The sequence below is a fragment of the Chroicocephalus ridibundus genome, chromosome 1 (genome assembly GCF_963924245.1).
Source record: "Chroicocephalus ridibundus chromosome 1, bChrRid1.1, whole genome shotgun sequence".
NCBI classification, from domain to species: domain Eukaryota; kingdom Metazoa; phylum Chordata; class Aves; order Charadriiformes; family Laridae; genus Chroicocephalus; species Chroicocephalus ridibundus.
The window spans coordinates 31,813,708-31,840,623 of record NC_086284.1 but is presented as its reverse complement, the minus strand read 5'-3'; the positions used below and the strand labels follow the sequence as shown (position 1 = coordinate 31,840,623).

Genomic DNA, 26,916 nt, shown 5'->3' with positions numbered 1-26,916 from the left:
CAGAGCAACAATTAACACAGTTAATTGCATTTATCTTTCATGTTGGCAGATCTGCCAATTATTTCAGACTAACTCATCAGTTAGGTGTCTTCACGTTGATAATTGATTCCTCAATTGTATGTGAAAAAATTCACACTTATTAGAGCTAGTTTGCAGTGCATACCTTCTGGTTTTTCCCCTGGCGCTTTGGATCTGTTTGTCTTAAATGGAGGTTAATAATTTCATTTCCTTGGGGGAGAGTAAACTATGCTTCATTTTCTTTTACATTCTGGTAATTGCAGGAGGTTGCAGAGCAAGTTGCAGGAGTTTAAATCTCCCGTCTTTCAGGGAGCTGGAGCATTTCCTGCTCTCCTGCTGTTTAAGGCACATATTCTTAGCCCCAAAGCCATGCATGCCACGTGTTTTTGCTAAGGAACTCTGTGCCCTCAGCTGAAGCTGAAGTCAGTGAAAAGTGCCCTGGAGCAATGGGCACATCATAGATTTGATATCAAAGTTAGAAAGTTATTTATCCCAAATGTTCCTGTACGTTGAAGCCCGCAGGCATTGATGTGGAGGCTGCTGAGCACTCCCCACTGTCACCAGTGTTAGCACTGGAGGCAAACAGAACCTTTCTGGGTCTGGCTCTATATCTGACTGTAATTAATGGAAGTTTAAATGAGCAGAGAATGTGGAGAGGGAAATGAGCTAACTCATGCACTGGAAATTATGGCAGGGACTCACCAAGCTGCTCACATAAAGTAGTCTACAAGCAGGTGGGTGCTTCTCCAGCTAGCCTGCCTCCCTCTGCCTGTGATGAGGGACACTGCTGGAGCCTTTAATGATACTCATATGAAGAAAAGTATTGTGAGATCTCCAAATACTGTGATACCGTGAAGTCTTTTGGAAGAGGGATCAGTGGGCCCTTGACTGACTATTGATTATGGCCATTTTTCTTGCTGCCCTTGCTGATAGCTCTGCTCGCTAGCTGATGTGATTTTGCAGCTGTCCAGGCTCTGTACCTTTGAGGGACTCCTTACCCCAGCAAACTTCCCCAGTTCCCCCGTCCTTGGCATCCTCTGACTCCCTTTCCTCCCAACACCACTCACTATCTAGTCTTGCTCTGTTTCACACCTTACTAGGAACCGCTGCAGCTGCAAACTGGAGAAGGAATGCAAAAGCTCAGCCTGCCTCTGGGCTCCTCTCCCCTTCGATAGCAACCCTCCAGCTCCAGAGACAGAGGGGTGAAAGCAGAGAGGTGCACAAAGAGCACAAAGTGAAAGACAGCCTGGGATTATGGATGTCGCAATATTGTGGTAGAGTCAGTGGCAAATAGCTGGGGAGGTCACTTGGTGTTGTGTGGGCTTAAAACTGCAGCACCACCAGGGTTTCTTGCCATGCCCGTCTCTATCCTGCATCAGGTGAGGCAGATGTACTCAAAACATGTATGCACACAGATGTGCACGAGTACGTGCCCACACATGCTTCACAGCCTTGGCTGCCAGCACAAGTGTAAGCTCAAAACCTCTGGGCCCCATCCTGCAATGCAGGTGAGTACCTGCACGCAGCAGAGCGGCCCCGCTGGTTCTGTTACGCTGCTCACATTAACATCATTCATGCCGGCGTGCTCACAAAAATTTGTAGGACAGGGTCCAAAGCAGTTAAAATTTCATGTTTGTTAAAACACAGCTGTGTTTATTTTTGTTCGAGACTTTTAAAAATAATAACGCACTGTGAACAATACAGCAACCAATATAACGCGAAATCATAAAGCCATTTCCAGTCACACAATGCTGTCTAGTCCTTTAACATCATAAATTGTCTCCTGATCAGGAGCTCGGTGGCATGCTAGCAACAAAGCAACGGTGTAAGAAAATTAAAGATCATGACCTGTGTTGGCAGTAGCAACACCATAAATTATTTAAAAGAGCAAACTTTAGCAAATGTAATCTACATTTTGTGTTTTAGCTGATTTTCCACTCTATCTCTGAGCAGTGAAATGGAGTTAAGTGGTCTATTTTTTCTCTCTCTGGCACATTTCAAAGCCAGGTCACTGACTCAGCTCACCCATAGGAGGGTCCCCAGGGTATCTGTCCTTAAAGGTTGTACCTGGACTCTTGCATTGGTTTGGAATTTAAAGTTGTGGTCCTGCTTCAGTGTCACAGCTGTCAGATACGGGCAGGAATGGTCCCATTCTCTCTCTGAATTCTTGCCTCTGTAAAGTTTGAGTGTTGAACACTGGATGAGGATGTTGTCTAAGCAAAAGAGGGATTTCATTACATATTAAAACATGATAATATTCGAGGCAGCATTAGAAGCTGAGCCTGCTTCCACTTAAAATAAATAAATGAACCTGCAAAATTTCATCTTGAGTTAATTGCCTAACCATAAGCAATAAAACAAAAGGGACCTGTAAGCTGTCAAATGAATGATTCAATAACACGTTTGTGTGCTGAGAAGATAATAAAGAGAAGAACCAATATTGCTGTTTCATTGGGCCTTGTAGGCTTATCCTCCTTTCACAATCATATAAATCAGGAGTAACTACACTTAAGTCAATGAAGTTATCCTGCTGTAAAAGCACTATTTGTCAGGCAGGAATTGGATTAAGATATAAATTACAAACCCATTCCAAAGATTTGTGGATTAATTTCCATTTGCTGTCGTTCCAGGCAGGTCCTGCCAGCCTCAGTTAACTGATCGCTGTGTCACTGGCTGGCACTGGAGTGAAAAAAGGAAGAAGAAGTGGGAGCATTGCCCCAGACTTTCATGGCAGCAGGAGCAGGTTCCTCGATGCTGCTTGCTCTTTTGGTGTTGCCATTTGCATTGTTTGGGTTTTTATTGTTTTTTTTTTTAAGTAAGAGAAGACAAATGGCTGTGTCTTTAAGGTAAGGAGGGAGACGGGTTCCTCATTGCTGTGAGCTTGTGTATTTGCAGAAACGTGGAGCCCGTGGCAGCCCTGGAGCCCCTGCAGTGTTACCTGCGGGGACGGCGTCCGTGAGCGCTTCCGAGAGTGCCTCACCTCCTCGCCGGCAAAACCAGGCTGTGCTGGATCACCGAGGGAGACTTCCTTGTGTTCGCTGGAGGAGTGTTTGTGTATGTAGCTCTGCTGTCCTCTTCCCTGGGGTCGCGTGTCTGTCTTCGCAAAAGCAAAGGCCCTGTTATTAGAAGGGCTTTTTAAAATGGAAGCATCTGATTTCTCCTTCAGTCATATTGATGTGGGGGGGATGTCACATTCCTGCGGTTGATGGAGTAGGGCGGTAGCCTACATGCATTTGTAGGACAGTTGGAGGTAGGGCTCCAAGTTTTCTGCGTGCTGTGAGTGCCATGGAAGGGCTGGGGAAGGGATCTTGGGGCTAGAAGAACATGTTCAGTACAGAAGGCCAAAAACTCCAGGCAGTGGAAACCTATTAAGAAGTGAAAACCAATTAAAAGAAGACTGGTTCCAGCTGGAACCCACAGTGTGGAGATCCCACTCTGGGATTTTTTTGAGGTGGCAGTGCCAGGTCTCCCCCTGCTCCAGCCTGCCACCGCTGTTGGCTGGTGACAGGGCAGGGTGGCTGGTGCTGGTGGGTGGAAAGTGGGTGCAGATACAGGAGACTTGAACCTCCTGTAAGGCGAGAGGGGGTTAAGAAGGGGTTACAGCAGCTGCATGGCCCCCCATGAGGCTGGATGATGCTGTGCCAGCACTATCATGGAGTGCTTGCAGCCGGCTGAGGGGCAGGAGAAAGAGTGTTTTAAGGGGGCGATGGTGAAAACTTTTGCTTCTTGCAAAAAACTTTTGCTTCTTTTCCTGCTGAAAAGAAGGGTGCTGATGCTTGGCCCTGGAGGTCTCTGGAGAAACTGGCTGATCTACAAGCTCCAATGCTTTCATGTCCCACAGGTGCCACAGAGGGCAGGGATGGGGAAGGGAAAGTGCCCAGGGACTGTGCAGGCTCCTGGGCTCTCAGGCTGTAATTTAAGCTATTACAAAATTAACAATGCCTTACCCTTTGCTTTGGCTGCTTCCATGCACTGCCTTGTGCTGGCAGAAGTGGAGCATGAAGAACTGGAATGGAGCCAACTAAAAAATGGACAGTTTGGGGACGTGGAGGAGTTGTTTATCACACGGCCACTGCAATGCTTGTGCCACTGAAAAGGGAAGGGCAGCAGAGGGGGAGAAGGTGTAGCTGGAGCAGGAAGAGGGGAGGACTCCTTTTTTGATGGAGGTGTTAGCTTGAACCAGCTTCAAGGTGTTTGTTGACTGAATGCCTCAGAAGTGTATGGGCAGGACTGAAATGTATTGTAGAGCACTGTAAGAAATTAGTTGGTATTGAACAAAAGGTTGGGTGAAGGGAAATATTAAAAATTGCATTCCATCAAGCCAGATATTGCATTTTGTCAGTGTTCGTGCAGCACTTGGCATGTTTTAACAGTTTGTTGTTACAGTGTCTGGTGTTCTGTGTTTGATGTTTTTAATGACTGGAAAATGCTGTCCCTGTGGGTTTGCTTATTTCATAAAGCTGTGACTGTAGGCAGAGAGGAACAAGTCAGATGTTTAGGGGCCCAGCTAAAGGCTAATGCCCAGCTCTAGGGCTAGTTGTCTTCTCTCTGCCAAACTCTGTCAGACTGGTGCAGGCAGTGCTGCCACCAGCGAAACGCAGTGGGGTAGCTGGTGTTTTTCTAAAGCTGATGCTGAGCTGTGCTATTCCATGCCTCCTGTTACCTGCTGGAGGGGTATTTCCCGAAGCACAGTGTTTGGCTTGGCTCCTCGCTGGCTCAGAGAGCAGTCCCAGTGCACAGAGCTCCCCAGCGGAGGGTCTGTGCGTGTGAAGTATGTGCTGGACACCTGATTTGGGTGTGCAGAGAAGTGACAGGCCCCTCTGCTCTGATGCTTCTCAGAGGTGTCACTCTTTCCACGCAGGTGTCATATAATGCCTGTATAAGGCACATGATGGTTTCCAGAGAGGTCAGCTATTCTCCACATACGCAGTGCATGTGCCCATGGCAATCTGGTTGGAGTTACTGTCTGACAGCGCTCAGCAGGTCTGGACAATCCTCAAATTCCAGTGGGGTCTCTGAGTTAATAAAGAAGGTTTATATATAGAAAACCCAGATGCACGGGAGGCCTCCCTCTGCACCCATTGCCGTGGAATCATCTAGAGGAACTACCTCACTTCTCTCCTGCTCTAATCCTTCTGCTCCCACATTTCACATTCTGATTATAGAATCACTTACATGATGCAGGCTGCTGGAGAAGTGACTGGACACTGTGATCTTATGGTGTTCGTTTGCTGTATGATCTCAGGCTGGGACTGTCATTCCTCTCCACCCCCCAGCTGCCTGAACCTTTCTGAAGCAGGAAAGCTTTTTTTCAGCATAACAATGTTTGCAGTCATTAGTCCAGCAGATGGAGCAAATGGCTGAATAAACGAAACCAGCACATAGTCTAGGGGCAGAGGTAGATAAGGTGGAGAGAAGCAAACCTAATTGACTAAGTCTTTTTTCAAACCTCTCTGTTTGCCAGCTGTTAGCTGTCTACTCCAAGTAATACAGCACAGTGTGCATTACAGATAGAAAATGGAGTCTTTAGAAAGTAGCTGTGAGACTGAGAGAAGGATGAGCAATGAAGGAATTGCTCTGCTGTGGTGGTACTGAACAGGGCAAATGCTCATCCTGCCTTCTCCCCTGGGATCAGCGTGCTCACTCTCTGCTCGGGGCCTCAGAACAGCAGTGCTCCGTGCTGCAGGCGTGATGGCATTGGTCTGAATGCAAGCTTTAGGGATCTTCCAAAAAAGGTTCAGCAGGCAGTGGTCTTGTTCTTTATACTGATGTCGAGCTCTCGGAGTGACATGAAGATCAAGGTTATTCCCATGGCAGCATTTTTCAAAGGTCTTGGGGCTGTCAGGTCCCAAGCTGCCAAAGAAATGGGTCTCCTGTCCACCCAGCACCCTACAACTCTGTTATTGTAGTGGCCTGAGACCTTCTGGCCTGTGTTCATCAGTGTGGTTGTGCATCCTGCACACCTAATAGTTGTGCTATTAGCTAATTGTTGAATGAGTGTTCTTTTGGGTTACGGGAAGTACATGGTGTCTACTTCTTGCTCTTGTCCAAACGCATTTTCTATGGCTGGATTGTCACTGTGGTGTGGGCAGGAGCACTTGTCAAGTTTTACAGCAGACTGTCCATCACCCTGATGGAAGGCTCTGGGTTAAAACTAGAGGCTGGGAGAAGGTTGTTAAGTTTTAAGTTTGAGCTCACAGCTTCGCAGCCAGCTCTTGTCAACCACAACTGAGCAGCCTTGTCCTCCAACAGCATTTTCATGGCCTCGTGAAGCTGATATTTGGCCACAAGAAGTTGGGAAATGAGCGCTACCTAATACTAAAATTAGCTGTCTGAGCAATTCATCCATCAGCCGGGCTGTTGTCTGCCCAGGGCTGCCACCAAAATGCTGCAGACCTCGTCCAAAAAAAAGAATAATTAACCTCTCATTGCTTCAGCTGTCTGTAGTGTGGTGCAGTGTGCAGGCGAGAGGTTTAAATAGGGCTGTGGAAAGCTCTGAGATGTTCACATTACAGGTTTGCAGAGTATTTTTCCCCATTTGAAGGCCCATCTCCAGTCCACGACAGAAGAATGTCAGTACCAGAACACCAGGGGCACCAGAGCAATGGCCGCGATGGCCCTGCTGTGGAGGGGAGGGTTTTGTCCTTTGGGGCTGTGACACTGGGTGGTGGTGGAAGAAGCACCCTCAGAGGACTGCTTAGAAAAGTTTCACTGCCCCTGCTAGTGCTGCCTCTCTGCTCTCCAAACTCACTGCGATTCTCACACCCACTTAAGCGATCCTAAAAATAATTTTAAAGTGATACCTGAAGTACTGGCCTGGGTTGGGTTATTTTTACCCCTTTTATGGCACTTTTCACCAGGGAATCTCAATGTACTTCATAAAGGAGGGAAAATATTCTTATCTGGTTTTACACGTATTTGGGAGTGCCTTATGGAAATGGCAGAACAGGCAAAAATAATAATTACATTCGAAAGGTCCATGGGAGCCTTGGTTTAGAGTAAGCATATCTGTTCCTGCCAGTTTGAAGACATCAGTAATAAGTCATCTAAAATAAGCAAATTTTAACTTCCTGTACTGTATTAACTGGTTATTTTTTCCTTGTAGTTAAGTATCCATCCTAAAATACCAAAACACTGATTATGGTACAACTCTGACAGACCTGTGTGCTCTTTTTGTTACAGCTATCAAGCCTCCCACCCCACCTTCTGTCCAGCCAGGAGAGGACGAGAAAGCAAATAATATAGTCACCATCACAGGTATCTCCTTATGCTTGTTCATCATCTTTGCCACCGTTCTTATCACCCTCTGGAGGAAGCTCTGCAGAGCTCAGAAGTGCAGCACCGCTGTCCGCCGAAACTCCGTCCATTCCCCGGGCTTCCGCAAAAACTCCGACGAAGAGAACATTTGCCAAGGAAACAAGCAGCGGGACAGCTTCGCTGAAGGAGGGGATGCCCCTGTTAACATTCCTCTGACCTACAGGCGAAGCCTCCAATTTGCCCAAGAAGATGATGCCTCTGGAAGTGAGAACTTTCAGCCAAATGCCCAAAAAATAATCCCTCCAATCTTCAGCTACCGCCTGGCACAGCAGCAGCTGAAAGAGATGAAGAAGAAAGGCCTGACTGAGACCACCAAGGTGTACCACGTCTCTCAGAATCCCCTCACGGACACTGTTGTTGGTGCCACCACGATGCTTCCCCTGAGTGGTGAAAACCAAGAGGAGGCAACAGCAAACAAATTTAGGATCAAATCTCCATTTCTGGACCAGCCAGTCAGTCAGCCCAAATTCCTGGGAGAAGGCTCTCATGCTAGGCTGGATTTTCCATTCTCACAGGCCAATCCTGCAATGAGCACTACCCAAACCTTGGTAAGAAGAGCTCATTTCAAGCACCAGGATAACAGAGGGGACTTGCCTGAGAGGGGCTCTCACAGAAATCCGCAGTTTAGAAGAACAGCCAGTTTCCATGAAACTAAAAAGGCCAGGCCTTTCAGAGAGAGAAGCATGTCCACCCTCACCCCCCGACAGACTCCCCTCTACAACTCCAGGACCAGGACGTGGGACCAGGGTTTGGAGGACAGGACGCGGCCAAAATCAAGAAGCGCTAATCCCACTTGTGAAAAGCTGGATCAGCCCCACAGCACTGTGCCGGGGTGTGAACCGCAGGGCCACGGCGCAAAGTGCCACCACAGGGCAGGTCCCCCGGTGAAGAAGCTGGACCTGATCACCGACCGCCAGCCTGCTGGTCAGGAGAAGGCAGCTGAGAAGCATGAGACCAGCCGAAGTAAGAGGGGCCCTTCACCAAACCCCAGAGGTGCGTGGCGGAAGGAAACAGGCTCGGCTGGCAAAGATAATTCCCAGAGAGGCCTGAGTGTAAGCCCTGCCCAGTACCGAAGGGACAAGTGCCAGAGCTTCCCCTTGGACCCTGAGTTTGCCTTTTACGATAATACTACTTTTGGCTTAACAGAGGCAGAGCAGCAGATGATCGACCTCCCTGGGTATTTTGGCTCAAATGAAGAGGATGAAACAAGTACTTTAAGCATTGAGAAGCTGGTGATCTGAGTGACTCATGGCAGCCCTGCAGGAGGGGCCTGCGCAGGAGAGGATCTGCAGAATCTCTTGGCTTCTGGTGGAAGGAGCAGCGGGAATCGTGTTCCCTCCACACAGAGCAGAAGGGAATAGTGCCCTAAGTCTGGCTTGTGGGAACACATTCCTTTCTAATTACCGGAAAGTGCTTCCGTATCATTATTTTTTGTATGTATGTGTGTACAATAAACACAAAATACCTTGGGAAAGCACTTGTTAGTGAAGGCGTGATGCAGGAATAGCCAATGGATTTTATTGCGTAAATCGGTCACGTTTTGTGCATCATACATGGTGAATGCCACTGATTTAGCCTTTCTAACCTTGTGGACTGTGTACTAGTAGATTATGATGTCCTAAAGCATCCATTGTCCAATATCCTCAAGCATCTGTCCTAATTAGTGAATCATTTCCCATTTAGAAAACACAAATCTCAAGTTGTGAGCAGCTTTCTTCGTTTTGCTGGTAGTCGTTATTGAACTGCGTTGATTCGTCATAGTTGCTCAAATTAAGTCTTATGCTGGTGTTTCTTTTAGCTGGTTGCATGAAAGTGCAAACAACTGACGCTGAGTACTTGGAGTGAATTTAAAATTGCGGGGGCATTTTTCATCCTTCAAGACTTTGATATTTTCTTTCTGCTGATATTTATACCAACACAACAGTAATGTACAAATATTTGCAGGAAACGAGTAGAAAAGGGCATGCTGCTGGGAGGGCAAAGAAAATGGATGATCAGATTTTATTCCTCACAGAAATGTTACTGCAGCATTTAACCACCTGGAAAAGGCAGTGAGAGAACTGTTGAATCACCCATCCTTTCCATAATAAGCTTTGCCTTTATTAAACGTTTTTTTTTTTTAAATGTAAATAAATTGACAATAATTCTACTACAGCAAGCTCAAAATAAATTATGAACAAAACCAACAAGCAACAAATTTATTTGATGAATACCTGTTTTGCGAACAAAAAGAAAAAAATAAAATGGCTTGACAACATCTGGTGATTCCCAGAGAATCTTAATGGTGAAGTACAAAAGTTAACCTTTTTTTGTTGTGTCGGGCTTTAAAACCAGAGATCACAAATTGGCAATTACACACTGCTGCAAGTGTTCAGAGCTGGGTTGAAACCCCAGTTAACAACAAGAGACAGAGCTCGAGCCAGCGAGAATGAGTCAGAGACTTTGCTTGGCATTTGTTAGGATAACCGTCTCTTCGGGGAACTTGCGAAGACCAGGGGAATGCTCTTGGGCAAGAAAAGAGGAGCTGCTGCCTGCAGAGGCTGGAGTGAGAGAAGGTAGGTTCGGGCAGAGGACTGTCAGTCTTCAAACAGCTCTTCCATAAGGATCCCAGCCCCACGTGCCCTTTAACCCGCCTTGTGGGTGTGAAGGAAAAACGAGCCTGTGCTCAGTTCTTTGCCAGTAGGATGCTATTGTTCTCAAAACTGGCTTTCTGAGCAGGAAAATAGATTTCCCAATCCCACGCTTTTTTTTTTTTCTCCAAACCAACAATAATTGTAAAGGGAGAGCAGCATCGCGGTGCGTTAGCCAGTTACCGATGGCGCCCCACTGAAGTGTCCAAAGCGTGCGCAGGTAACTTGACAGGCGCACAGCGGAAGGGCTTGCTATGGCAGCCTCGGAGGAGCCAGATGCTCGGCGTTTGCCCACCAGAGCCAAACCCCGCCATTTGCCCGGCCTTTTTGATGGGTGACGTTTTGCAGCTGCCGCCGGAGCACCGGCCCCGATGCGCCGGGTGACGTGAGCTCCCTCTTTCCCGGGAGCTGCACCAGCACGCCGCGTTGTCGGTGTTCAGCCCTTCGGCCCAGTGCAGCGCAGCGTTCGTTCGCACCAGCTGTGCATAAACTGTCAGCTTGAAATGCTGCTGAAAGCTTTTGAGAACATGTCCACACTTGAGAACCAATGCAAGGCTAATCAAATGTAACGAGTCTTTAAATTGACTTAAATGAGCTGGAAATCACACCTTTGAAGCAGTTGTTGCTCGGGTTACTTACGGGCTTGTGCGAGGGTAAACGCTGTGTGGAGCGCGTTCGCCCTGAAGCAGTGATCTGTCAGCGTTAGACCTGCAGTGCTACAATATCTGCTTGCGGTTTTGGTGAGCCTCTCAGCACGGGAGAACCTGGAGAAATGGGAGATGAAATGTACAGCGCAGCGACGTTCAGCGCACATTTCGCTGACCTTCAGTGGGAGTGATTGGAGCGTGGCGGTAGCCCTCAGATCAAATACGTACTCTGCTAGTGGGATTTTACCCTGCTTGTTAAGTTAAGGAGGGTTCTAAAACATTTCCTGGGGTTTGCTGGGGGGGGTTGCGGGGTCCTGTGCAAAGCCCTATGACCCCCGCTTCTCTGAGGGGGTTCCCTGCGTTGCAGGAGGGCAGGGGAGGGGGAGCCTTGCTCTAAGCCAGACCCTGCTTCCTGCGGCCCTGTCTCAGTGTCAGGCTACGTTCAGAACAGCTGCTGTGATGCATTAGATAGATAGACTTAATTACATCTAAGACAGCAAGCCAGACCTCTTCCCTCCCAGCCTGTGAGATCTTGCCCCCTTCTTCTTTCTCAGAGAGAGGAAAAAACCCCACTAACTTCCGGATGCTGGCTGAAGTCCAACTGTAATGCCCACCTCTCCATAGTGACACAGGGCAAAACAGGCTCCGTACTCTGGACTTTCGATCAGTCACTGCTCACCCGCTGGGGAACTGGGCTGGGTAGCACTTGTCTAAGCTCTGATGGCTTTGTCTTCTGCTTGTTACTCCATTTTCAGATGGGTTGTTGGCTGCTCAATGAACTGTCAAATCAATAATGCTGGCCCTTCGGTGCGGTAGTTGATTTCCAGCATGCAGAGTTGAGTATCACTGGTCTCATCTTTACCCTGCTTCCCTAGCCCTCTCCTGAACAGTGGCGTTGAGTATCATCTGCCTTGACAAAAATGGTCCTTCCTGCCCTCAGCACTGCATCAGCAGCCACGTGGTTCTAACACGTGCACAGTGAGCCCTTATGTTCACGACACGCAGTTACAACCTTGCACTAAGATTTTACCATAGTAAAATCCAGAAGTAGCGCTCAGAAAGGAAATAGTACACGCTGGCTGTTTGCAGCCCTTTCTCCCCAAGGGCAACCTCATTTCGAGATGTAGGTGCAAGTTTCATTCCACGCGGGTACGGGCCAACACTTGGGACGAGGGCAGAGCCTCGCCAGGGCACAGGCTTCAGGAGCACGGCTCCCTGGACTGCTGGCCCGTTGCACTCCGGAGTTTACGTTTGCGATCGCTGGGATGTCTGGAAAGAAGTGAGAAGAGGATTCGCTGGGATGTTTGGGAAGAAGTGAGAACAAGGTTCACCTGTTGACAAAGCAGAGGAACCAAAGCAAATTTTACACTGAATGTTCACATGTCTCTGCATTGTCTCCAGGACAGCTTGAGCCATGGAAATGAAACTGACCTTGCAGACCCTCTACACTACCCAGGACAGCAGGCGCAAAAGCACAAGGGCCAACACCAAAAGAACGAAATTCTCATATTATGAGCTTTCTCAAGATTTTCACTTGTATTTCTGTTCACGTTCCTACTGTTGAAAACCAGATACAAGATTTAAAGTCCTACTCAGATGGTTTTATTACACGCTTTATGGATATATAAAACAGATTACAATATGTATGAATCTAAAAGCAAATATGTGGAAAAGAACTGCCAGTTTAAAAAAGTTATTGTCATTCAGAAAAAAAAATAGGCTCATTCTACAACATGGTAGTTAAATGATTTGCATCAAGCTGATATTACTGTTCATTTTTAACTGTTGTTATTAACAACGTGTGGAAAATAAATTCTCACTATTCCACTTCTTTCGGTCTTTTGTGTTGCTCTTTTGTTTCAGTCCGATGAGACGACAAAAGCCGTGTGCCTTATGGTTCAGTCTCTTTCCACTTTCTCATTCCCCTTCATGAACTCAAAGTCATCTGGTAAATTACATGAGAATGTACAAATGAATCATGACTGTGTTTTATGAACTCCTAAGAATATCTGTGCTCATCTTAAATTTAGTAAAATCTGACTAATTTTAATCTGGGGCTTAAGTCTGGTCAGCTGCATTGTCTTTGTCTGCAGTAACGTATCGTGCTCTGCTATAGAACTGGATCTGCAGTGGGAAGCTGTTGGCAATGAAACCCAGTGTCCACCCTGTCCGTGTTGTGGCGGTTTACTTTGAAGTAGCCTTAGTCTGGATGCACGTTAGTGGCTGGAGCACGTCCATCCGCTGGTTTGGTTTCACGCACGCCAGGAACGTTCTGCAGCTGAAGTGTGGCAACTGGGGACCGTTGCGAGAGTTGCTTATAAACATTCTCCTGATGCAGAGCAAAGCACTAACGACGGCACACCAGATGAAGTCCAGTTCCCCAGCACCTTGTTGTTTCTATTCTTATGTTGTCATAACTGAAGCACTGGTGGTTAAAATCAAGATGAGAAAGATTTAGCCCTTGAAGAGTACAGAAAGCTAAAAGAACATGCTTGATCATTCAAGGTCCAGAGAACTTTACATAAACACTCTCCAATGCAGTCCTGAAAATTACTGAAAAAGAAAACTAGTTATTCCATGACTGAGATCCATATGTTTTCCATTAAATTTTTGGCTGGCTGTGCTCACACAACTTGCGACATTAGCTTCAGCTAGTAGAAACAGGTGCAACTCCAGTTATCACAGTGCAGGTTTGGCAATTGGCAGCAGCAGAGGGCTGGCTATTAGCTTGCACAATTCCTGTCAGCCCGTGCTTTTTTTCTTTCCAAAGCAGCAGGTTTCAGCTGCCCTGACTGTTCTCACCGTCTCCACTCTCGCTGTCAACAAAGAAGGGAGCCCTGATTTTCATGGCTGAGTATTTTAGCGAGTACCACATCCCGTGCCACGTAGACCAAACTATGCCGTTGTCGTGGGATCCATTGTATCTTCCTGTTCTGTAGTACCATCCATTGAGGTTTACGGCATGGCACCTTGTAACGAGAGATTTGGTTTAGCGTGGGAAGACATTGCGTCATGACAGTGAAGTACAGTTTTCACACAGCATACATTTAGAAATACCAGGGTGGGATTCATTGACAGGTTCAGACACGTAGCTATATCTGTACTGAACTGGTTATCTAAAGTCCTCCTATAGCCTGTGGAGATCTAGTTAGTGCATTTAGTGGAACCCAGAGAAGCATGTGGGTCATCCTGAAATAGACACCTACGCTGGTCAGATAATTCAACCTGTTGACTCCTTCAAGTGTATTAACTAGGGACATGATTCAGTTGCCTAAACAGAGGGGCGTAGTGCCATTTGGTAGGCTTTAGCTTGAGAGTAGGCAGCTACATATTGACACCAAAAATGCAGATGTCTTTTAATCAAGTCGAATCCCACTATTGATGTATGTTTTTGTAGCTCTACTGATTTCAATTTGTATGTGATGAGGACTTGGTCAAAGAAGAGGCTCATCCTACACTAAATCAGAGAAAAACAGCGCGGTGTGTCCACGCTCCCAGGGCTGGTGAACCTGAGTCCCTCTCTGTTGATGTGTGGGGTATGCCCAATTAGCAAATGTACCATCAGGACCATTAAGGGGCAGCTCACCGCCTAGATGTGCTCCACAACAGGGAGCACACACTTCACCTCGCAGTGGCTACAGTTGTTTTCATTGTTTTACTTCCTAGCATACAACCCAAAACACTTGAAGGAATTTTAATTTGCCTCTTTTCCTTCCAGGTCTTTCCCCCCGCCCCGTGCATTTATTCTGACCCATTTTCTTAAAAATGATGCAGCTTACCTGTGGCGCAGTTTCTTAAAATGAACACAACTTACCTGCTTTGCTTCATAATGAAAAGAAGCAGGTTGCTTTCCTTTGAGGATCTGTAGGTCTTAGATCTGCCTGTGCGAGGTGGCATGAGCACACAGCAACCTCCAGCTGCTGCGAAGCAGACAAGTCCTCTCAGCCGTACAGCCACCCACACCCTGTGCCTCTGAAAGGAATCAACTCTTTTCCATACCTGTTAAACCACCAGCCGCCCTTGTTCTCTAACGCACAGTTGCCTGCCAGGAATCGATCGTGGTCCTTGTCAGATGTGGTGAACTGCATCCCTCTGTGAGAGGCTGACCACTGATCTTCAAAATTGCTCCCACCAGACAGAGCGTCGCCAGCGTTACCAGAATAGGTGCCAATCCATAACCTGTAATTGTCCTGCAAGAACACGTGAAACACGGCTTTGATATCGGCTCTTTCTGCCCTTCCTCCCATTTTTGAGATCAAATTTGCTCTGACCATTGTATCCACTGTCAAAGGCATGACTGTTGAAGTCAAGGGTGACTTTTGTCCCCATGCTTTAATGACCCTAGTGTAAATCACTGCAGGATTTAAACTTCCAGAAGGGATTGCTAATTATTGCTGCTGCTACAAAGGGCTTCAGGTTTTATTGTCTTTCAATAACAGTTTGATAAACTATCCAAGAAGCTGGAATGCTCTTCCTGGCTCATCAGGAACAACTTGGCAGGAAACTGTGCCAAGTAGTTGCCATCATGAACTCATCAGTTGTTCAGCTAGAAGAACTCCTGGAGGAATTTTGCTCCTGCAAGAGCTAATAGCCGTTTCATTTCTAGCTAAATGGCCATGTCCTGGTAGGAATACTTAGAAGAATAGTTCCGTTGTGGGCAGCTAACAGCTCTGGGAGACATTTGATATTAGGTGGATGATTACTTTTCTTGGTGTGAGCTTCTTCGGCCTGTTATCATATTCCACTTTTATTTATGAAAAATAGAAGTAAGGCATTAAATCAAGCTGTTAAAACTTTTAATAAGAAAGCTCTAATTGCAAACCGAACAAAATGCATACATTTCTGGAGCAGTGATGGAGTTGGAACTAGGACTGGTCCATGCAATGGAACTCAAGTCCTTGGGTATTCGGGCTACTTACAGTTGTTGTGCAGAGAGGCAAGCCTGCGGAGCTGCACCTGCATTGAGCAGGAGACTCTCCAAAGCCAGAACGCAAACATGAAAATACAGGGATTTTCTGTCCTTGGGCTTTCACTACTAAGTGTAGTGCTGTAAGTGCCTCTATTAAAGACAAGAACTTACGACTGCTCTTCCAAAGCTTGGATTAGAGTTCACTGCTTAGAGGGGGTTTGTTTTGGTGGTTGCGGTTTATGTGACAGCCTGAAGCACTCTCCTAGGAAGCAGGAGAACAGGGCTCAGTTTCCCTGCAGAGGTTCAAACCCTTATCTCCTCCCTCACGGAAGACCTTTTTAACCATGAGGCCGGAGGCAAACGCACATGGGAACCCCTGTGCCCTGCAGCAAAGAGCTGCCCTCCATACAGCAGCAGAGTTAGCAAGAGAGCATGTGAGACCTGTCACCCGGTGTCTTGGGCACTCAGCCGTTTTGAGGAAGAAGTCACAGACTCCCGTCCCTGCTCCCAGGCCTGTTCGTCAGTCAGCCAAACCAGGAATCCCAGGGAACCAGAGCAGATAAGTTTTGCAGAGCTGTAATTACAACCCTGATACTGAAGTCTGATTGCTGCACATGCAGATGCTCCACCCTCACAGATAAAACAGGTAAATGGCCACTTGCTCCACGTCTTACCTGCTCATTCGCAAGCTGGAAATTTTCATAGACTGCATAACGTCTTTCCCCATGCCAGTCCATCAGGTCAATCTTTAACGAGCTCTCTCCTAAACACAAAGCGGTGTTAAATGAACTATCATCTCATGCGAATTGGAAAGAAATCTGTGAAGGGAAAATACTTGCACCTCTAGCAAGCAGGTCATAGATGTGGTCGTTGCCCAGCCAGTATTCATCGTTCTTGCCCTGGAATTTCCCAAATCCCAGTTTGTAATCATCCCATTTCCTGCAGTGAGATGCAAACATCAGTTTCAGCATGTGAGGGAATTAGAGAGTTAGTGACACTTAGCTAGTAAAACTTCAGCTGTATCTCTAGACATTGTTTTCTAAAAGTATGTGATTCGTTGCAAGCTGAGCTGAGATTTGTCACTCTGCCTTAGAAGTAAATACAACTCACAGCTTCCTTCTTTGCCTGCTAAATCTGCGCTCACACGTATATTGGGACCAAACCTTCAAAGTGCCAGATGCGGTGCTCGCAGAATGAGGTTGTCAGTCAGATGGGAAGGGAAAGCAGCAGCTGTCATATTGGTTTTCAGCAAAGTGTCTGATATTGTTCTTCAGCAAGTGGTAATTCAAATGCACTCCTGGCTGGAAATTAATGTTGAGTCTAAAATACGCTATAATCTTGGATGCCTGATGTGGTACAGTGAAGAATCAGAAACTGAATAGAAGCTGCAAACAAACGTTTCCAGATGAAATTAAAAGGAAAATATCTGGGTCTGCTTTGTGCTCCTGTTTCATTTAAATCTATTTTTGATTCATTGACGACTCTCACCTCTGCTTTTTTGCAGAATCCCTGTTCAGATGTGGCAACTTGTCCTTCAAAGACATGTACTTACTTTTCATCAGGCTTCATCTTTCTAAGACAACTCTCCTGCTGCTACTTTCTTCTCATCATCTCATTCTCTTAAAATCTCCTCTGTTATTTATGTATTATCTTTGATGTTCACATAGACTTCCCGTGTATCATCCGTTGCAGTTTTACTAACCCCGTGTTTATTGTCTCTCTCATGTTGTTGTTAAGGATATTAATCCTGCCTGACCTACAGACTAGTCAATGCTCCTCTCCAGGATGTTTTTCTTTCACCTGTGCTGCGAGTGGAACTACCATGGCTAGATAGCTACCACTCTCTGGGCACGCCAGCTTAGAGCCAGTTGAGGTAGCTTTGCAGTGGACTGCACGTACTATAAGAGACACTAGACATGCCCTAAAAGTGTGTGTGCTGTGATAGTGAATTAATCTGCATGGGGATGCTGCTTCTTTATGGTGCTACCACAGCATCTCTCCTCCTGGAGATTTCCAGGTAAAAGTCACCTCTCTGGGATTTTGCATAGAGAAAGGACAATCTGGACCGGTGGTTTGGCATCTTTTTGAACGATCTGAATAAAGAAATAAATGTTACACCATGCCGAACATAATTCTTGATACGAGAATAGATAATATGTTCAACGGGTCTCAGTCTATGTGCTGGCAGCAGATACCTGCCAATTAGGAGTCTTGGACAGTCTCCAGTAATGATAGAACAAATATGCACACATTTACACACTTACTCAAATGCAGAGAAGCCATGGAAAAGGTGCTATAGGTCCATTTTGAAAATGGCCTCCCGCTACCAATATGCACCACCAGATTGTCCCAATGCAAAGAATTATCATCACTAAAATATAGTCTTGCATATCCTGCTTCTCAGATTCTGGGTTTTGCCAGGCAGCAGGAATGGGGGTGGGAGCTGGAGGCCTGACTGCGAGCCCTGTTGGTGCAACCACAACGCACCCACCTGTTGAAATTCTCCTTGCCGTTGCTCCGCCGTTGAATGACGGTCCACCCTCCGCCATCAGACATGTCACAGTATGCCAGGAAAGGCTCCCGGTCCGCTCTGGGCCTGATCCGGTAGTAGCCGTTTTTGGTCTCCTTCCGATTGTACACAGCAGAGCAATCTAGGCAGAAAAACATTGGTTTGTTAAACAGGAGGGAAAACAAAGCAAAGAAAAGACATCACCGAGAGGCTGTATGGGACAAGGACACTTGGCCAGCCTGTGTACAGCTCTGCAAGCCCTGCAAGGCCAAAGCACGTGGTTCAGTGAGGCAGTAGCAATGCTGGTTTCCAAACTGCTGGGCCTGATGAAGAGCGTCAAGGCTTGAGAGCCTTTACAGCCATGTCCTCTGAGGGACTAATTCCCAAATCTTCGGTGAGATACAGGACTGCTGCAGCTCAGGCTGGGGCTATAGCATGGGAGCAACACAGGAGGACCAGGACTGGCTCTGTCAGCAAGATCATCTGCAGGGAAGCCAGTTTCCATGTGGAAGGTAACCTCAGCTGTACTTCAGACTGGATTGGGGCCCAAAATTTCTAAAATAAGAGGCTGAGCTCCTGTGAGCAGATCTACCAGGGCTGTATCAGGAAAGTGAGCGCCTTTAAGGACCTCAGAGCTTCACAATTTCAATGTAATGACCATGAAGGATGAAATCTTGGCCACAGGCCACAATTCCAGCTATGACAGTGTTCTCAAAGTGACACCAAGGAACAGAGCATGCATGCCTGCTACTGTGCCACAGAAGTGATAGAAGAGCCAAGGAACAGGGAGGCTGGGCTCCTCCAAACAGGTTTCAGTGCCCACAGCTGAGCCAGGCACTCTGGGCTCCCCTAAGTCACTCAGGGGAAAAGGGCTCTTCAAGAGCAAGACCCATCTCTTCCTACAGCAGATGTAAGTAGGTCTGATGGAAAACAGCTGAGAGGTGCCTGTTCTCGCTGCGCCAGGGTCCCAGGTGAGACGCCCAGTTGCAGGTGTCTGCGTTGTACCTGGGTGGTAGCTGCCTAAAGCTGGCCAGCTGACTCCGGCCACAGGGGATGTCTGCTGGTAACGGGGCCACCAGTCTGCCTTTCTTCTTCCCACGTATCTGACTGCATTTTAAAACACAGTCCACTTTAAAAATTCTGAAACTTTTAGCAGAAATAAAATACAACACATGGGACACTGCAGGGAGAAATAAACATTTTGGCAAGCTGAAATTTCCACATACACTACTGCAAACCGTACCTTGATCGTAGACTATCAAATTTCCACTGGTTGTGGGTAAAAGCGTCTCATGCTGCATGCTCCTGTTGCCTACGAACAGCCCACTTTTTGTTCTGTGGTAAGTGTTCTCCAGGATGTCCTTCAGTTGCAGTTCATATAAGTAAAGCAAGTCTTGAAGATGTTTTAACCTTTGTCTTAATTTATTGTTGTCCAGGAGGCAGATATCTTCTTCCTATAGAGAAAATAAAACAAAAAAACCCCCACACTTCAGTCAGTGGTAAGAACAGAGAGGTCTTCTCTTAATCCTAACATTTCACACTGCCTCTGTAGATTAAGATGATTCAATCGTGGTCTCTCCCTAAGATACACGAATCTTGCACAGCTTGGGCTGTTGAGTTGAACCCAGTTGGAAAAGGGTTTTCTACAATGACCTTGCCACTGCTCAGAGCATCCCAGAATATGATCAGATACGCAGAAAATTACTTTGGACAAATATAATTCAGCTCGACTCCCTTTTAATGAACTTAAAGGTGAGCGTTTGCAGACTATGAAACTAGTCAGTGTAGTAAGAGGGGGAAAAAACAGCTCTCGCACTGCAGCCAGGCCAAGCGAGGTTCCAGAAATATCTTCTTGTAAAATTGGAAGATAAAAGAGCGGATATTTGGTGCAAATCAGTGGAAAACAGCGAGCCTACTGGCATCAGTGGAGTAACTTCGGAGCTGCATTACTGGAACAAAGACCAGAAAGTTGCCCAAACTGGCTGGGATAAACATTTTTAGTAACAATTTAGTCTGTAGCTGGTGTTACTCCATTAAAAATGTAACAAAACAGAGCAAAATCTCTTCCAAGACAACCAAGCAAACCCGTGCAACAGGAATCACTGGCTCTGAGCAAGCTGGCTTGGGTGATACCAGGTCAGGACCAGTTCTAGGCACAAGCAAAACAAGCAGTTGCCCAGGACAGCAGACTGCCGAGCATGCTTAAACGTGGCCTCCCAGCTGCCTCTTCCTCTCCTAGGCCTGTTGGTTTTCCTCCATAGAGGAGGAATTCCAGGCTGGAAGCACACAGGGACCTGCTGCAGACAGCCCCCAGCTCGCCAAACTCTACTTGCCAAGATCTGTACCTCCTTGGCATAATCCAGAAGTAATTTTCTCATCAGACGAGTACAGATTGGCTCAGACTATGCCTACCTCCTCTTCCCCTTCCCATTCTTTAAATCACAATGCATAAAAAGAAGGCAGTTTTCCCTGGGGGAATGGAGTGGAGCATTTCTTCACTAGCCGTAAAATCTACTTTTTCTTTTCTTTAAAGGGTTTTTTTTGTTGTTGTTTTCAATTCTTGTCAATGTCAGTCCAGCCACCCAGAGAGCTGCACAGCCCCTAATGCTGTGAAAACCCTATATTATGAGGACAGCAAGAATGACCTTCCTTTAGCTGCAGACACCTTTCTGCTCCGCTCTCGCAGGCCCATGTCCTTTTGTGGGGGGAGCACTTATCTCTACATCACTGGGAATGATAAACCATTGACATGCCGTAGAGAGATTGTACAGACATTAGCTAAAAGATACGCACCGAAAATCTGGGTGCAGCTGAGCCGAAGCTGACCAGAAGGAGCAGCAGCAACCAGAGCATCATCACACTCATTTCTTACCACCTGAAAAGAAGCATTGACAGGCTGCACTGGAAGTTTCTTTAGTTCCTCTCACAACTTAATCCCCCCTCACAATCATATTTCATTCCCCAGAAAATGCTGCAGAATTTGTTAAGGTTGCTTGAAACTACAGACCGGACAAAATCAGGGAAAAGATGCATGTTAGGGAGAAGCTGGGGCACCAGTGCAGCGTGCTGACAGGGGGACCGCGGTTTGGGTCCAAGCTCCTGCTTCCCTGGAGAAATAAATACCCGTTGTGACTCTCCAGCAGCCTCTGCCCCTTATCCCAAGTGCCCATGCAGATGGGAAGTTACTCAACAATAATGCCTCCTTGGAGGGTTCCTTGCCAAACTGGTTGGCCAAAACCACACAGTCATTCTGTCCAAACTCCCCAGAGTTAAGAGGAATTTTGCCTCCTGGTTGAGCGAGCACAGGCATTGCCTCTCCTCGGTCCCTGGAGCGGTCTGTTGGGATGGGATTACCTTGGAGCCCAAGGGCAAAAGTCGCCCGTGGGACAGAGTGGGCATGGGAGAGTTTTTGCTTGGATTTCAGTGGAAGAGATCTCTGCTGCCCACCTGCGCCAGCACACAGATGGGGCTTTGGTTGGAGAGTCTCAGCTAGAAAAAACACTAAGTGAGCACTACTGGGAACACACAGCTGAACATCAGCACAGTACAAATTGTTCGCAGTGTGCTTGTATGCTGCTTTAAAGAAAAAAAAATCAGAAAGAATTAAAAAAATCTGAAAAATAGGCTAAAACCAACTCCCCCGCTTCACATCTGGAAGTGCTGCAGAAACTTGGCTTCCCAGCTCTACACTGTCAGCGACGTGCTTTGTTTCAGCAAGGGCTCTATGAGCTTCCCCGCGGTGGCTGATGCCAGGGCCGCTTCCGGAGACGGCAAAGCCGCTGGCGACAGGGGAACCATCTGCCGAGCCGGGCAGGCAGGGCCCAAAGCAAGCCGAGAGAAGCAGCCCCCTGTGGAAGTCACCGATAAAAGATGTCATGCAGACGGGTGCCCTGGCAATGTGGCATTTTTTCATCTCGTGAGTGAAGAGCTCAGTATTACAGCAGGGAACCCCCGCAGCCCGTGATGGCTGGTGCTGCCCATTCCCACCACCCCGCAGCAGCCGTGCCAGTGGCTGCAGCACCGGTGCTGAGGTCAGGATCAGGCCCCATAGCATGTGGGCGGAGGCAAAAAGCTAACAGGAAGGATGGGTTTGAGCGATGGCTCCTGAAAACCAGAGAGTGCAGATCGGAGGGAAAGAAAGCAACTTCATCTACGTCTTTATCAACATGTATCAAATGCACATACCTGTAACTCGCCTTTCCTTCAGACCTCCTCCTGATAAGATTATCTCCCTTGGAAGTCAACTGCAAAAGAAAGTATCATAAACCTGGCTGCGTTTCTAGAGGCTGATGAGATTTTCCTCTCCAGATGGCCCACATCAAGGGCGCAGACGAAGAACATTTCATACGACTAGGCAGTTCCACAGAAAAGATGCTTGCAGTTCCTCACCTGAAAGAGTTACCCAAACTCCGGTTTATCTGTTGTTACCCAACACTCATCCTGCTGCTTCCCAGTCAGGATAAATGACAGTCAGGTTTCTACCAGCGGTGCTCTCCCAAGGAGAGGGGCTCTGCTGGTTGTGCACCATTACCCACCTTATTTGAGTAGGAACTGAGGCTGACTTTTAGTGTTTATATGAATCACTCAGACTAATGCTCCCTGCGGGAGTTTTATCTCATGTTTAATACAGCCAGGCTCATTTCAGTAAGTCCTGCAAGGTGGAAATAACGCAGCTTTTCCGTTCAGCATTCCTTTTCCTGTTTTATCTGGTTTATATGTAAAAGCACAGCACAGCTGTAATGCCAAAGGAGCTGCAAATCTGAAGCAAGAAGCGAACACAAGGGTATTAAGCAAGATTCGCTATTAAACTGAAATCTCAGGAGGTTTGCGGTTGTGTAACTCTCCTTTGAGCTGGATGATTAGATTTGCTAGTTAACACAAACAAGGACATTTGTGGAAGAGAGAAAAAAAACACCCAAACAAACAGATGGGTGCCTCCCTTTGCATTATGGCCAAGGAATTACAGATGATTTTTAAGAAAACAGCAGGAATGTTCCATTTTACATCTAGAGGATAGACCATGGGGCAAAAAGACAAGGCATATAAGCCCATCGTAAACTTCTGCATTACTCTCCACCATCTACCAGCTATTACCAATTATAGTGATGCTGTTTATTTCTTAAAACCTGCATTCCTCTTCTCCTGCAAGAACCGCTGACCCATTTCACTGCCAAAGGATTATGTAAATGGAGCTTTTCTTCTCACTTGTTCTCTACCCCCAGTTTTAGGCTGGTTTTGGAAGCTGTGAAATTAGATGTGTGAAACATCTCCTCTCCTTCTCAGTAAGTACTTGGCCCTTTCTTCCGCCCCTTTGTCCAGCGGCTGCAGCTAGTGGTGGGGTGCTCGGGTACCACTCTCCCGAGCACAGGGGAGCTGCATGCCATCCCCTGGGGTGTTCATCCACAGCAGCCTCGTCCTTAACCGGAGCCAGTGCTTGAGACGCTGCACACAAATTCATGCTCTTCCCTTAATGGCAAACAACCTCCTTGACCTCCCGATCCTGGGTGGGATTGACAACGGGCCTGGGTCTGCGGTGGCAGTGTTGGAGTCACGCTGTGACTGACAGGAAACCTCAGGCCGCACGTCTCTAATTCCTGCTGTCCTGCTGTCCCTGGAGAGGAGAGGGTGGTGGAGCTGCAGTCCCAGTGGGACTCACATGTGTATATTATGTGACTGCAACTTTGCAGAAGCAGGACTCAAAGCCCAACTCTCCTTCAGAGACCCCTCAAACACCTCTCAGAGCCAAGACATTTGGAGCACTCTCATGCTCTCTCGAGGACGCCACCAGTGTTAGCCTCACCACTGTCTGCATGTGAAAAACCCGGTCGGCTGGAACGTGTTCCATGCATACTTGCTTCACGATGAACTTGTTTTCCCAGGCTAGATGAAGCTTTAGGAATATCTGAAGCACAAGAGAGGATTTTCCATGAGCTTGACTTCACGTGAGGTGGGTCTAGCAGGAGGGTGTGTTCATGTACTGCTCCACTGGCCCGGAGCTAAAATAATCAAGTCATCGTAAAGAACACGGACACTGTGTGATCACCAGTGTTGTTTCCTCACAGATGTTGAAGTCCCTAGGCAATGGGATTGTAAATGCTCCTCTTTTTTTTTTTTTTCTTTTTCCTGGAATACACATGCTTCACACATATTCTGCAGTGCAAATCCCTGCTTATTTTCTTGGAAGGAGATCAAATTCCCTCTTCTTAAGATACTCAGTGATCTTGTCAGCAAATAATAACAGTTTCATTAACTAAAAACTTCCCCACCCTGCTCTCCTCCACCCTCCTTCCAGCAAAAGTACGTAGGTGCTGAATAACAGTCATAAAAAACTATTATTCACACATTAAATGCACAGCCAGCGCAGCAAGAATGCAAACTGGTGGATAAACAAGAATGAAGAGGGTGGCTCTGGGACAGCTCTTGGGATTCCTGCAGTCACGGGGCACTGGGCTCCCCCAGAAAGAACAGCTTGGGATGAAGACATGAAGGTGACGCCCAACGGACCTTCACTCCCCCAGAGCCCAATGGAACATCACTGCAGCTCAAAGACTGTGGTGGCCTCTCAAAACTCTCCCAAAACCAGTTCCTCGATGATTGCTTGTTCTTAAAGGGGGGAGGGAAGAAACGAGGCGGACTGCTTCAGACTCCAAAGGAGGTACAGAGACCTGAGGTTTTCACAGCAAGAGTCTGGGTGCCTAGCTGTGCCCTAGGAAAATTCAGAGTAGTCTAGAGCCAGCACAAAGCAAAACAGCTCGTTTGCACTGAATCCAGGTGCTTTATGCATTTGCCATTATATTTATACTCCTCTATCACATCCCACCTTCCATGAACATCCTGCTCCCCGGGAGAGACTGTGGACCAGGCTCCTTTGCAGGCACTGCAGGTGTGGAGGTACCAGGGGCCTCCATGTGTGAACTGCTGTACATCTTCCGTAGGAATCTGGTCTGCTGGGTTTTTTAAAACAAAGTTAATGTCTGAGATCTGGAACAAATTTTTTATTATTTTTTTTTAAATCTAACAATAAAGGGTTTCATATAAAGCAAGATAAATTTAAAAGATCCAGATGACATCAGCCGCCATAGTTTCAATCTACGAAATAACCGAAACCAGCATATGCGCATTAAAGGTCTGTGGTTTGTTAGCAAGGAGTAACCACAGAAATCTGTGTACAAAGAAGGAGTAATGGTGGCAGACCATGAAACATGCTAGATCTAAATGTTTTGATAACGTTCAAAGAGCAAAGGCATAATTCAGTCTAACTAATGAGTCTGCATGCAGCTTATGAGTATCTAATGGGTTGACACAACAAACGTAATTAGTTTATAAGTTCCTGAGGGCAAGCACAGGTCCGAGCGGATCTCACTTACATCAGGAATGGCTGTACCAAAGGGAATTAGTCACAAGGCCAGAGGGAGTATGTGAATTATCTGCATGATCTTCTACCTACCTCAGGTCAGAGAACTCCTCTGACCTAATTCACTCCCATTTGAAGTAGAGCACCTCTTTGAGAAAAAGACATTTTGGTGTAAAAAATTCAGCGTTTGAAGAACCAGCCACAGACCTTAGCACGCTCTTCCACTGCTTAATTACCCACGTTGTTAATTATTATTGGTTTTTGTCCTGAGTCTGAATGCTCCAAGTCTCATCCTGCAGCTTTTTAATCTCATGCCTTACTCTGCGAAGGGGAAGAGCCCTCTGCTGCCAAATGTCTTTTCCCCTGTTTATGGCTAGGTCCAAGTACCTACAAGCTGTGTGCCTGCCCCTGCCTGGGAACCTGAACCCCGGGAGCTGCCTCGGCTGCGGGTGTGAGTGCTGGGGGAAAGTCATGGAGCAAGGGGTGGCATGGAGCTTGTCCCGGGCAAGGCTGGGCACCCCAGTAAGTGCACCAGTGGGTAGGGGACTCGGCTGGCATAGGGAGGGAGGAAGGGCAAGAGCAAGTTCTGCTCCTGGGATGATTTCATTGAGGGTTGTTTAATGCAGACCACGTACACAGAGGTGAGAAAAGCTATGGGTGGTGTATGGTGGGGTGTGGTGGAGACAAGTTGAGGGGGGTCCGGGGACTGTAATACTCCTCTGCGTATTTTTGGAATCCTGATCCACCCTAGGCAGGGGCAAGCAGCAGAGTTACATGGCCAGGGGCAGAACTGCAGGGGGAATTCCAGGGGGAATCTGTGCAGCACAACAGAGAGGTACCCAATCAATTTAACTTGCCTATAGGATTAGGCAGCTGCTGAACAAGTACCTTTCTATACCTAATTTAAGTCTGTTTACACCCCTTTTAGGGCACCTTTCCACATCCAGTCCTGACCAACTGTGATTATGTCACTTCTTAACTTTTCTTTTAGAAGACAGACAGCTTTGAGCTCCCCAGCCCAGGTGCGATGAGGTGCACTTCACAGCCTTTTACTCACATCATGGTTCTTCCCTCTTTGTTCTGGAGTCGTGCTTACCAGGACTGGAAAGCTGAGAACAGGCAGAAGGCAAGTAAAGATCTCAAGCAATGTTTCCAACCCAATATCTTTCCTTTTTGTGGATCCAAGGATCTTGTTATTCCTTTTGCCACAGAGCCACATGCCACAATTACCTGTGGCTGGCTACTCCCCTATACCACTACCCCAGGATTTTTCAGTTACCTGTTTTCATACTGCCGTCATTGATAATCCAAGTCTGACTTGCCATGGTGGTATCCCCTGCAGTCAGGATGATTGTGATTTGCAACACATGAGAAGCTAGTCCAGAAATGCTTGCAAGCTTTTTGACATGCACACACATACCCCATGCAGGTGGCAGGTGCCTCACAGGGACAGTCAGTGGGACTGTAAGTAGACCAAGGATTTTTTTTAGTGATGTTGCATGGTCCTTCAGGTACCGAGGGCTGAAAAGCAC

The 26,916-nt window shown here is 47.1% G+C and overlaps 2 protein-coding genes across 6 annotated transcripts in view; one reads left to right on the top strand and one right to left on the bottom strand.

Annotated features, from left to right (window-relative positions):
* The window catches only part of THSD1 (thrombospondin type 1 domain containing 1), a 30,820-nt gene extending 18,378 nt beyond the window's left edge, over positions 1 to 12,442 (top strand). The window contains exons 4-6 of one of the 2 annotated variants that reach the window (XR_010070849.1): positions 2,914 to 3,072; positions 7,201 to 10,705; positions 11,368 to 12,442. Coding sequence is in view for 1 of the 2 variants with exons in the window: in XM_063333525.1 (XP_063189595.1) it covers positions 2,914 to 3,072; positions 7,201 to 8,576 (1,535 nt within the window). In the remaining variant the exon portion in view is untranslated. Of the gene's footprint in view, positions 1 to 2,913; positions 3,073 to 7,200; positions 10,706 to 11,367 lie in introns of those variants that run through there. The other variant, XM_063333525.1, reaches the window with a different exon arrangement.
* LOC134515022 (fibrinogen-like protein 1) lies at positions 12,380 to 22,701 on the bottom strand. Of its 4 annotated transcripts, none has more exons than XM_063333554.1 (9): positions 22,566 to 22,701; positions 22,216 to 22,419; positions 20,824 to 20,905; positions 19,274 to 19,484; positions 18,013 to 18,172; positions 16,363 to 16,460; positions 16,196 to 16,284; positions 14,612 to 14,802; positions 12,380 to 13,581 (listed from the first exon to the last, which is right to left on the bottom strand). In XM_063333554.1, the coding sequence occupies exons 3-9, from the start codon at positions 20,893 to 20,895 to the stop codon at positions 13,392 to 13,394; spliced, it is 1,011 nt and encodes a 336-aa protein (XP_063189624.1). In that variant the 5' UTR covers positions 20,896 to 20,905; positions 22,216 to 22,419; positions 22,566 to 22,701; the 3' UTR covers positions 12,380 to 13,391. The 4 variants fall into 4 exon arrangements, 3 of the variants coding, with proteins under 3 accessions (XP_063189624.1, XP_063189616.1, XP_063189608.1); XM_063333546.1 differs by having other exon boundaries at positions 22,216 to 22,274; positions 22,420 to 22,691; XR_010070855.1 differs by adding an exon at positions 14,427 to 14,532 and having other exon boundaries at positions 13,450 to 13,581; positions 22,216 to 22,701.
* Positions 22,702 to 26,916: the final 4,215 nt, after the last annotated feature.